The sequence below is a fragment of the Aphis gossypii genome, chromosome 1 (genome assembly GCF_020184175.1).
Source record: "Aphis gossypii isolate Hap1 chromosome 1, ASM2018417v2, whole genome shotgun sequence".
NCBI lineage: Eukaryota > Metazoa > Arthropoda > Insecta > Hemiptera > Aphididae > Aphis > Aphis gossypii.
The window spans coordinates 57,085,707-57,099,421 of record NC_065530.1 but is presented as its reverse complement, the minus strand read 5'-3'; the positions used below and the strand labels follow the sequence as shown (position 1 = coordinate 57,099,421).

Below are 13,715 nucleotides of genomic sequence, written 5' to 3'. Positions count from 1 at the left end.
GTTTTTTTTTATGTTCATCCTGCAGACCCTAGCGGACAGGTGCAGCATGTCGTTCACAACGGACTCGTATTCATCTAGCGGGTCCATGTATAAGTTTAAGACCGACATCAAACAGCGGTTCAGCGCCGAGAACAGTGGTGAGGATCTGGCCGATTATTATGCACCAGCGAAGAAACGTCGCCGAAAAGAATCTTCCGACTGCACCGAGGACAGGCAAGAAGTGCCGATATTCGCACTGCACGCAAACGGGTCGTATTATATTCCACTAACCGTCAACAGGGACATCATACCACCCGTCTTGGACCACGCGTTGACCGAAAACCGTTCGTCGGTCATCGTTCATCCGATATCGATTTCGGTCAACTTCCAAGCGACCAATCAGTTTTGAAGAATGTCGTTGTCCTGACTGGCGATCGGATCACGACACCGACGCGGTGCGGGTGCGGGGTTATTGGTTTTACCAATACTACAAAAATCGACGTATTGGAACAACATTATATAATATGTCCTCAGCCATAATATATGTTTCGCGATTTTTATGTTCTCAGTGCAACTTATTATACACGTGCGTGGATTTGTTTTGTTAAGGAAATACATTTTGAACTGTTGAACTCGCCTAAAAATTTCGTATTGCCGCACTTGAATAGGAAATCGAACAAAAAAAATTATAATTTTATATTATACATGGCTCATTTTTTATGGTTCTCAAAAGTTTAAAGTTTCAAATCGAAAAACTATCAAAAACTACGAGCTAATGAGTATAATATAATATTGTAATTTGAATTCGGTTAACGCTACGTGTATTATTATATAATATAATATAAATAAATAATTAATTATTTTTATTGATGTTAACGCTCAGAATAATGAATGTTTCAACAAGTGGAAATTTTTCAAGAACCCCTAGATCCCTGTTCTCTCCTATTGCGGGCAATTATACTTACCCTGACGTACCATCGCTTGGCTTGGGAATAAAACTCCGGACCGCCATCTTAACTTTAATTAATATATTGTCGGTGTCGTGGTACCTTTTTTAATGTATATGTAACTTTGTATGTTACTTTTTAAGTATATAAAAATAATGATTATGTTATTACCATTAATGATTTAAGCATTTCCTATTTTCCTATACAGTTATTGTAAATTTTCTTTGTAAAAATTAAGTTTGATTTTTTCATGAAATATTATTATATTGTGTATGTATTGAAAATTTTAAACCAATAAATTTAATATAAATTGTTTAATAATTTGATAAGTATACTGATAAAAGTATAAAATGATTACCTAAATTTTGGTCCACACTATCCGTTTTCACTGGTTTGTCGGTGACCAAAGAATATAATTATTATTGTACAAAGTTTTTTATCTAATAAATCACTATTTTTTTAATAATATCAATAATATTGGGCATAACACGTTTCCACCAAAAAAGTACCTTTCCCTTTTCAGCCAAATAAGATTGACCATATTTCAACCAAAGTAATTTCTATACAACATTAAAAATACGATAAATTATAATATAGTAAGTTATTTATGAGACTAAATATATATATATATATAATACTTAAAAACAATGTATTATAAATATTAATAAAATCATTTTTATTTAATTATATTACTAGAATAAATAATAATATTAATATGTGATTTTGATCGAATGCATACTATAAAAAAATGCAATTTAAAAAAAAAATTAAATAGATAGTAGGTTTTTTAATTTAAAACATTAATAATTATACAACTTCTAATGTTCTTCATAAATGAAAATTAAAAATAATAGATAGATAGGTATGCGTTAAAATTTAATATGTGTATTTTATTTATAATTATTTGAAAAAAAGAAATGATTTTATTAACACTTATAATTGACAATTATTCATTATTTTAGTCAGTATTTCATTTGATGAAAACTAATATTAGTGGAAAGGGTAAAGGTACAGTAAGTACTTACTTTTTTAGTGGAAACTGGTACCCCCCATATTATTCAATGTATTATTCGACATAGTTATAAAAAAAAGTGTGTCCATAATTATTAATTTATTACTTACAATAAAAAGAACAGTCCACGACTCATCCGGAAAAGTTCCGATGTACTTCCGGTAGACGTTGCGTTTAAAACAGATACCATATTTGCTATACACCGAAACATAGTATTGTTTTTAACATAGTCGTAGGTATAGGGGGAAGTCAGGTGTTCAAACACCCCCCGAAATTAAAGATAAAACAATTTTAAAACAAATATTGTGAATTAAACTTAATGTATATTTAGACCAAAACTCCATCCAAAAATATTTCCTACCTACGCCCATGGTTTTTAATGACGATAGGCAGTGGTTACATTCACTTATAAAGTTATAAAGCATACCAAACTGTCAAACTGGCATTCTAACAAATAGATAAAACGAAATGAAAACAGATGTTAGATGATAATCTTGCCAGTAAATAACAAACCGATAAGCCTCATTTAACAGTTACACGTTGTTAACGAATAATGTAGACCGATACCTACTAAGAAAGCAACTCGTTTCTATGCATTATAACATTTGCATTTACCATTAATCATTTTCAAACATAAACATAATACAAAGCAAATTTGCATTTAGCAGTTTCAAATTTTATTCTGATGGGCTTGGTCTTTCAGACGAGCTAAAGTAAACTGATCAATTATCTACCAAACTTAAAGATAAGGACATCAACTGTTTTTTAGCTTGTTAGTGAGACAAGGAATGTTTTCATTTTACAATGATTAGTATTTTTATTTGTGTGTATTTTACACGTTATATTTATACAATAAGCAGTTAAAATACTTTGATTTTTACCTTTGAGAGTGGTTTTTGATAATAAATTAAATCTAGTTTGTATTTTAGACAATATAAAATTAAACATTTAATTTTTAAGCATTTTAAGTTCAAAATTTAATAAAACTCTTCAATTACGAGTCAGACAAACTGAATGACCACTAAAACATTGCCTGCTATGTGGATCGTCATCCCACCAGTAATAACTGATACTTCTCATAAGTATTTAATATTTCAACACCTACAAAACCTATAACCTAACCTTGAGTATTAAATATCAACCATTAACTGTCAATGATTGGTAATGAACTTTTTTGACCAACATTCTCATTTCAATTTTGTCATAATACTGTCCACGAAATGGCACAGTATTCTGTTCAGTTTTTCGACGAACATCACTGAGGTCGCCGTGACGCACGTATATCACGTAATGGAGGATACACGATCCAAGCAAATGTGTAGATGCCTCTTGAAAATTGCAGCACCACCGTGGAAGCACACGTCGATTGTCTTCTGTGAATTCCAGATGCACCTGAGTAGAACAAATTTTAAACGTAATACATTTGATTGAGATAAACATATTTTACATCAAAGCACAATATGCCAGAACAAACTACCAATTAATAATGAACATAAAACTAACATTTTTCATTTTATACCGAGGTAAAGCTATCTTCAGTTATATTTTGGAGATGTTTTAATTATTTTAATGATTTAATATAATATTATAATTAAAATTAATCTATCAATATTTATAATTCACAACAATTATCCAAGTATAATAAATAATAAACCCAATTTTAAATGTATTTTGTTTTAACCATGTGACAACTAGATATAGGTTCCTTAAACTCAAAATCACAAACATTTGTAAATTACGTATTTTGTGGTTACCAATTAAAATTTTCAATTTTTAAACCTAATACTTGAAAATGTAATACAAAGTTGCTCATATAAGAAGTTCATATTAAAACTAAAAATCTTAAAAATAACTACCTATATAAACTCTAATTTTTGAGTGGAGTCTAAATGAGTAATGGCGATTTTAATTATAGTTATTATAATTCAAAAACTATATTCAAGGGGACATTCACGAATATTTCTATATTTTAAATACATAATGACATTTTTTTTTTTGTAAATGCAATATAATAAATAATTCAACCTACTGTATTACTAAAAAAATAAATTACTTAACCAAATAACAACATCAAAAAACATAACAATGTACTATTAGTAATATAGGATAATATACCGTCTCCGCTTAGAATCATTTTTCATTTTCGATGACATATCATTGAATTTAAATTTAACACAACCATTATAGTTACTTTACATCTAACATATAGCAAAGCGGTACCTACTATTGCTTACCTATTATTCTGTGTAGTTAAAAAATTTAATTATTTTTATATTAAAATCACTTACATGTGATGCTTCATTAAAAAGAGCCTTTAACAGAGCACAATAATCTGTTAAATGTATTTTATATTTACTATAATTTTTTTCACTACAAATACTTTACAAATCACAACAAATAAAATACGATTTTTAATAAATTATACAAATTGAAATTGAACACTATTGTTTAGGGGTGAACATGTCTTGTAATAAAGTCTTTAGGTATATATATTGCAATATTTTTTAATATTCTTCGATTCTTGGTACTCAGTGGCGTAGTTATGGGGGGGGGATATGGGGATAGATCCCCCCCAGAGCCTTTTTTTTAATGTTTAAATCATTGACTTATTGAGCCCCCCCACTTTATATTTAACCAATAAATTATATATCCCCCCCCAGAACAAAATCATAACTACGCCACTGGACCAATATGTAGGTATATTAATATTTCATCAAAATTGCCTACATGGATCTCCTAAACACATAATTTATACGTCAATCTGATATCAAAAATAAGAATTGTATTAATACTTTATTTTTAAATTGAACATTAATATTTAATTGCTAACATCTATATAATTACCTAATTTTTAATAATTCATTTATTTTTCAATGTTGTACAAATATTATATAAATCTATTAAAACCATTATTAATAAAACATATATTATGTATTGCGTAAATTCTTATTTATACCTACTCTTAGGTAGGAAACAATTGTTGGATTTGGCTGCATACGTAATAGTTTTTATTAAACAACAATAACATTTCTAATAAATTGATGCATATTAACGATAATAAATTATAAAATAATAATATATACAAATGTAAAATACAAAATATTTAGGTAACCGTTCGGATTCAATTTTATATGATTGGAAGAGTGGGGGGGTGCGCCGGAAGGCTAATATAGTAATATTGTATATTCAAAAATAAAATAACTGTTTAATATATGTATATGTGTATGTATATGTGTGCGTATACGAGTGTGGTGTATGTGTGTGTTAAAAAATAACTTAAAACAAATATTAAAATTTAAAATACAAAAAACATTAACATTCATAGTCATTAAATTTAAATTTGTAATTTAGATTTTGTAAATCTAGTCGTCTATTAGATTTTTCAAATAGGTACTTCAATCACATTTTCATTTCTCAGTTTATTATATCACTATGAACACATTATTGTTATAAATCTAGTTTAATCATCCAACTTTCTAAATCTTATCATTTTATTTTATCCACTCCTGTAGAGATGAAAAATTGCGAATAATATAAATAATAAATTACACTATAAAATTCAAAAAAAATTGTTGGATGTTTTTACTAGTACCTTCCATTTTTTTTTAGTTAAAAACAGCTTAGAGAGTGGAAAGAGGAATTTAGAAAAATATTTTATTGGCACTTATTTATTATTTAACAATTTCTCGAAATTTTGAAAAAATTGTAAATTTTTCACTTTGTTACTAGGTATAAAATGAATGTAGCCTATTTTATTCTTTGACATTTTTTTACATTCCATTATTACATTAAAATATAATATGAACCTTTTAAAACTTTTTTTTTAACTTTTGTACTTAATTTATACTTTAGAGTTACTTACACACACATTTATATGATATATACATATATATAATATAGGTATATAATAATTTATGTCCATTTGATAAATGTATAGTATATATTACTATATAAGAACTAAATGCTGATGTTTATATTATTTAGTTCAGATGTTACTAAATTGTTTTAGTTTATGCCACTCTAAAAATAAAAATAAAAATTGCGCCTCCCATGAATAAATAAATAACAAATTTCTAGTATTTAAATATAAAAATATTTTTATTGTTATGACAAAATAACACGGCAAGCGCCTTACAGTTTGGGAACCGCTGGTTTAGTTTATTAAATCTGGTTTAAGACTAAAGTAACTACAAAGGGTATAATATGTTAATTGTGCCAGAAATCACGGATTTATTAAATATATTAATTACAATTTATTTTGTAATATGTTAGGTATTTTCATTTTCATTTTTTTTTTAGTTTTAATAAGATGTAATTTTCAACAGGTTAAGTTATGTTTTTTGATATTGACTTATAACATATTAATTCATGTATACACTTTGAGTAAATAAGTTATAGCTATTGTCTATTATAACTGATTACGATTTATAACAATTTAAAAATATTACACTTAAAATTTGTATTTTTTTTTATTTTTTATATATATATATTTAATTAAAACAAAATAAAATATTTAAAAATATTATAGTGAATATTTTCGTTATAATATTTTTCTGACCCAATCAATGTATAAGAATTAAGATTTAATTAATTTGTGATAAATTATTTACTGGCGCAAAAGATGTATATACTATATATTATATTCAAATAGTTTAAAAACTCAATGCAATTGACGAACACTGCCTAATGCCTATGCCACAGACCAAATCGTTATAATTAAACTAAAACTAACAACAATGATATTAGATTAATCATTAATATTTCATTCTTTATCAATAAATTATCATTGACATTCATGAAGGTCAGCTAAATTAACTAGGAACGATATTCGTAATGTTGTTAATAAACAAGTAATTTTTAATTCAGTTTAAATAAGAGTTAATAAACGGACACAGCTGTTAAACATTATTCTATTATATCTACTATTTTTTTTATTTGTTTTTATTTATTTTTGTTGTTCGAAATAGTTAATAAAAATGGTAATTGTAAAAAAATTTATTTTAGAAAAACCATTTAGTGGTGAACCAACGGAGGACAATTTTAAACTAGTAGAAGAAGAGCTGGATGAATTAAATAAAGGAGGTAACATATATATATATATATATATTAATTTGCACAAACCGCAATTGCATCGCTATTATTTAAAATATTGACTTTAAACAAATTAATAATGACCTTTTATTGTTTTTTCTTTTTTTTAGAAATTTTAGTTGAAGCAATTTGGCTTAGTGTCGATCCATACATCAGGTAATAATAATAATACTATTATTATATATACAATATAGATGACCTATAAATTCATTTCTTACACAAATATAGAAAATATTTAAAATTTTTGTAGACCTTATTCAAATCATGTGTCTCCTGGAACAACTGTTATGGGTACTCAAATAGCCAAGTAAGTCTTCAAATATAAATTACCAATATATATATATTACAATTATTACACTTTAATTGTTTATATGCGATAACCATACATCATAATAGTTTGTACAATAGTATTTTATGAAAAATAAATATATTTTACTTAGTATTGTACACGTACTTATAATACCGAAATGATAACAAAACACTTATTATTTTATTTTTTCGAACTAACATTATTTACGTGATACGTATTAAGGCAAGAACGAATTTATAAAAATGTAAACGTTTCTATTTTATCATAAAATATTTGAGAATAATATGGAATCACATTACACATTTACTTATTTATATTTTATAAGATATTATGTTGATGAAAAATGTTGATTTAAAATGTATATTATTAATTTTATTACTATACATTATGTCGTTATTATAATATTATTGATAGTACAAAACATAAAGTGTAAACTATAATTACCTAATTTTATTATTACATGATATACAAGTAAAAGTAAATGTACATTTATTTTTTTATGGATGCCTACTTACATATTCAATATTCAAAATGAAACTTCTCGGATTAAATAATTATACAATTTTCGGTTATTTTTAAATAAAAAATAAAATTCACCCATTTATTTATCATTATTTTTAAATTTACCTTTATTTTCTATTACTAAATAATGAATTAAAATTTAATAAAGTACTTTTGTAAATCATTATAATTATCTATCATATTATTTTTAAAACAAATACAATTTTATTCTATGGTATTAGAACTTAAAACCTTTTTCATAACATCGTTACGACTTATTTTAATTTTTTTAGTACAAAGCTCTATTATAGTATATAATGTTATTCTCATATGACTTAGAAGAAGTAATAATCTATAAATAACTATATTAATACTCCTTTTTCTGCAGTATTTCATTCCTAAACTATGATATAAATGTATAGTTGTATTGATTTAATATATTGTATAATTGATACAATAGTACATTGACTTTAAATTGTTCTATCGATAACTATAAATACATTTTATTATTTTTTACAAGTAACATTAATGTTGAATATGATCTACCTAACCTCACGTCTTAACCTATTTATATAAATAATAATTAATAATATTATCATTAATCATTATGTTAAAACTTTTTCATCCGATATAATTAAGATATAATTCTGGATGCCGTCTGTCAACAATTTATTTTATCAACAAAAAACTCGTTTAGTAATCGATTATCAGAATATTACTTAATGATAGTTATAAACTTCTAACTTATAATTGTAGTCAAAAATCATGTAAGAAGTGAATGTGATATTAAAAATAATAATTACAAATGCATCAAATTTGATTCAAGTTACACAAACATAATATAAATTTAAAAATGGAATTTTATTGAGCACTAAAAATAGTAAAGTTTAATTAGATATATTATAATCGATTATAATTTATTAAACATCAAGAATTTAATTCAACTATATAATATTTAAATATTAACACTTCTATTAAACTATTTTACCTACCTACCCAAAAAGAATATATTATGCTAATATAGTTGTAATTTGGAATTCATTTGAGCCTTAAGGTTCAAATAAGTCACACCAAGCCCTTTCCAGGTTATGTGCTTATGGTTATTTTTCACTGATTTATGTAGAATTATCAAATCAAATAATCAAGATTACAAAGTTGGCCAATTAGTATTCTGTTCTACTGGCTGGAGGACACATAGTATCATTAATCCCAGTACATTAGAGAAGGACGGTATGCCGTCATTTTATATACTCCCTGATTTTGGAAATTTATCTTCTTCGCTTGGTCTTGGAGTACTTGGAATGCCAGGGTAATTATAATTTATATTTTATTTAAATATTTTGCCAATGCAATAGTTGTTTTTTTATATTTGATTAGATACCTAATTACTCGTAATATTATCATGCCTACTTTTATTACTATTGTTTTATAATTATTATTGTACTATAATAATAACAATATAATGTAAGCATTATAAACGTCTATTAATCGGTGTTTTTTATGACATTATTATAATTTTTAATTTTAACAATTAAATCTGAATTTTGGATAGTATACCATTCTACAACTATACTGTATAACGTATAATTAACATGAATGCGACCACCTACTTTTGAATTCGTTGTACCTATACTTATGTCTTACGTTATAATATTAGTTAAGCTATTGTAATAATTACAGTATCAAATACATTAATACAAATTATATATGTATATATATATAGGAGACCATAGGCCCCCTCCCCAAAAAAATATACCAGACCATTCATTTTTCACAATACATTAACTCTATATTTCTTTTAAACAGCCCTTCTTTTTGGCCTTTAAATATTTAACCCCTTTCAAAACGAATCCCGGCTATGATATATAAATATGTACAATAATCACATGTGTTGTGAAATTATTTTCCCAATCTTAAAAATTTTACGAACACCCTTGTTAAATACTATTGTATTGTTTATAGTTCACTTCGATGCAAATATGCAGTGATGTCATATGATACTAAAATTTGATAGTAATGATAAATTATTGCAATAAAAAAAATCATGCTGTAAAAATGTTTGAAAATTATATTTTAGCAATACAGCCTTATTTGGATTTTTAAATATTTGCGATCCAAAACCAGGGGAAACTGTTGTCATAAGTGCTGCAGCTGGAGCTGTGGGTATGCACGTGGCACAGATTGCCAAGAATATAGGATGCTATGTAATTGGTTTTGCGGGTTCTGACCATAAGGTTAAATGGCTGAAAGAAGTTCTTAAATTTGATGCAGCGTTTAATTATAAAACAAAAGATGTCAATGCAGCTCTTCTCGAGGCTGCTCCACATGGTGTAGACTGTTACTTTGACAATGTAAGTGTGTAAAATATAACTAACTTAAATAAACCATTTATCTCGGATTTAACTATCAATTAAATCTATATTAAATATAAAGTAATAGATAAAACGTTCCTTATTTTAATTTAAAACTAAAATTGTACAAGCCATAATTATTATAATATGAGTAATGAATTATGACGTGTTATTAATTATTATAATAAATAGCTTAACAGTACCATATGCATTATGCAAGCATCCTAAATATATTATCATTGCATAATTCAAATATGAAATAGCCAATTGGTACCTATATACTATTTACAGTCTTATACCTTTAATTAAGTTTAGATCTTATCGTTACAGTTTATAATTATTATACATAAACCTTGTGTTTTTTTGGATAAATTAATCGATTCCGATACTGATCCTTTTATATTATTAAACAATGTCAATTGTTTTATATCTCTAATCGAAATTGTCCTCATCAATTTCTCTAACTTACTATTTCACTAACTTACTAAATTCAATTTACCCTAATTTTTATTTAAAAAATATTTTAATGATAAAGTCATTGAAGACTAATGAAAATTTATCATTACTTGTCTGACATAATGTATAGGTAAGATTTAATATTTTCTAGGTGTATCTAAAATTATTTTTATTATTATATTACTACTTTTAATTTTACACGAAATTGTTAATTTTTTAGTGAAAAATTATTTGTTTTTAAACGTTAAATATATTTAATAAATATTATTTATGGTTATATTTATCGATTATTCGTAATAATAAAATTGTAGGTTGGAGGCGATTTCAGTAGTGCAGTTATCTATAGAATGAAAAGTTTTGGTCGTGTTGCGGTATGCGGTTCAATTTCATCATATAATACTAATCCAAAAAATTTACCAAAAGGTATAAATTACATTTTAATTCTATAGTCTATAGAATATGACCTATGTGTTAACGTTTGTTATTTTATTACATACTATTATTTTTTTTTTTTTTTTTTAGTATCAATGTTGCAACCAGCCATAGTTTTTAAGCAGCTAAAAATTGAAGGTTTTATTGTTAGTAGATGGGCAGATAAATGGCAAAGTGGTATTGAACGTAATTTAAATCTTATAAAAGAAGTGAGCTTTTCTATAATTTTTAATATTTATTAATCCTAGATAAACTATATTTTTTATTACTTATACTGTATTGATTTTTTTCTTTGTTAAGGGCAAACTTATTTACCCAGAGTACGTCGTTCAAGGATTTGAAAGTTTACCACAAGCTTTTATTGGTATGCTGAATGGAGAAAACATAGGAAAAGCTTTGGTCAAAGTTTAAACTATAAGAAATATTATTACAAATAAATTGTTTTCAGTTTTTATTTTTTTGATATTAATAGTTTAAAATTAATAAAACTTTTCAAACATCCTTTCTTTAAAAAATAAACATTAGATAAAAAAAAATAATTATAATTTATACAAAGAACAATTTTTAAATTATTAATAAATATGGCATAGATTATCTTCCAAAAAAGCTCTAAGAATTAACTGAAGTTTATGACGTTATATATACATTATACATGATATTTTTTTCTATTAGTTTAAAAAAATAAAATTATCAAAATAATTTGCATTTCCCACTGAGTGGCCAAAAAAGATTGACCAACAATTTGACTTAGATCCTTTTTTAACCTTCATCTTCCTTCTTACCAAAAAAAATATAAAAAGGTCAGGATTATTAGGTATAATATCTATTAACAATAGATTAATATATGTATTAAAGTTGGAAAACAAAAAAAAAATATTATATTTCTGAAAACTGCAGACTAAAAATATCAGTAAAACCTAAGCTCGACTATTGTTTTGATCATTAACAATGTATTTAATATTATTGTAGAATGTGGTTCATGTTTTTACATGTGAATATTTGTAAATTATATTATATATTTTAATATTTATATCAATTAATTACAAAACTATGTTGATGATGTGTAGACCGATTGAGAGAATATTATAGTTATTAGTTATATCTTATATGTATAACATTTTAGCGACTAGTTAATTCACCAAAAATATTGTTATAATTATAGGTTTATTTATAGATTTGTTAGAACAAAAATGGTAATAAATTGTTTCCCGTGTTTGAAGATATTCGTCATTGGCAAACTACAATGACTGGTTAAAGAGGTATCTTTATTATTTTCGGTTTAAACAACAAAGTGAATTCTTAAAGAGATTATTGAATATCACGTATTCACGTTAGTATAATTAAAGAATGATGGAAAATTACGGAATTTATGGAAATGATTTGTAACATTTTATAATGAAGTTTGGTCAACATGGCTACTTCTTACGGTAGGTACCTACCTAAAAAGGTCAGTGATGTCTTTGAAGAGATATATTATAATATACCTAGTGGCGTGTACTTGTGTGGCAAAAATTATAGTATAAAAGGCTCAGAATTGGAACACTTTTCAATGCAATAGGACCTGAAGTTAAATTGGTATAGTTACTATTAAAATTAAATATTGATAAATCATAAATCGTTACGACTATATAAATATAGCCAAAGGTGGATTGGTATATACATCCACCTTGGGTATAGTCATTCTATTAAATAGTAGCAACTATAGAGGGTATTTTCAAATACTTACATTATTGCTTATTTATGTATTTATTAATGCACGCGTGCTATGCTTATAAAGACCTTTTGTGTGTATTAATTTGTATACACATGAAGGTTAAGTTTTACTATAAGATATTAGAAAAACATTTTGTCAAAAAAAATGTATTGTGATTTTTGACAAAAATACAAGAAATTTTAAAATATTTTTATACTAATGACATTTGCATTACAAATTATTATGTAAATATAAACATTTTTAAATCTACGTTCTTACCTAAGTGATAATATTTGTGTTAAATTATTATTGATGTATAAACTTAACATTTTACATATTTAGGTATTTAATTATCGATAATTTATTTTTCACATATATCTTATATATATATCGTATAGGTATAAATATAACCACACATGGGTATGAATATGTATAATGTGTAAATGAGTTAATACGTAAATAATTTAATTTTTTTCATTATTACTAACATTTTGTTTTTGTATTATTAATTTATCACAAAAATAAAATAAAATAATTAATTTCTGTTATGTCGCACAATTAACAAATATATAGTATTAATCATAAGCGTACATGAGGATACCTAATACTTTTGGGTAAACCATAGACCTTAAACTACTAGACAGGAACTGTCGACGGCATTACGAACAGCGTAACAACATCCCGCAGTAATGTAAGCCGTTTTGGACGACAGGCGTGCATATGTATATTAGAAATATTTTAGTAACAATAAATTGTGACATTAGGTAATTTATAAAATAGCTAATAAATCATTAATAATAGTTCAAATAGACAATATAAATAACCTTTGCTACGGAATTATCAATATTACTTTGTGCGTACGAGTAATCGGGTAATCAAAGAGCGCCCTCTATCTTGTTATTCATTCCATACGATCATTGCTTATCTAGTAGTATAAGATCCA

At 25.4% G+C, this 13,715-nt stretch overlaps 2 protein-coding genes across 4 annotated transcripts in view; both read left to right on the top strand.

Annotated features, from left to right (window-relative positions):
- Positions 1 to 1,247, top strand: part of LOC114119594 (uncharacterized) — a 29,591-nt gene extending 28,344 nt beyond the window's left edge. For all 3 annotated transcript variants that reach the window (XM_027981190.2, XM_027981192.2, XM_027981191.2), the window contains one exon: positions 26 to 1,247. In XM_027981190.2, coding sequence (XP_027836991.2) covers positions 26 to 388 — 363 coding nt within the window. In that variant the 3' untranslated portion in view covers positions 389 to 1,247. The remainder of the gene's footprint in view (positions 1 to 25) is intronic.
- A 5,547-nt stretch (positions 1,248 to 6,794) lies between these two features.
- On the top strand, positions 6,795 to 11,533 carry LOC114119601 (prostaglandin reductase 1-like). The gene is made up of 8 exons (XM_027981205.2): positions 6,795 to 7,020; positions 7,140 to 7,185; positions 7,280 to 7,336; positions 8,964 to 9,149; positions 9,918 to 10,191; positions 10,959 to 11,070; positions 11,170 to 11,288; positions 11,380 to 11,533. Exons 1-8 carry the CDS (start codon positions 6,915 to 6,917, stop codon positions 11,488 to 11,490), a joined length of 1,011 nt encoding a protein of 336 aa, XP_027837006.1. The 5' UTR covers positions 6,795 to 6,914; the 3' UTR covers positions 11,491 to 11,533.
- Positions 11,534 to 13,715: the final 2,182 nt, after the last annotated feature.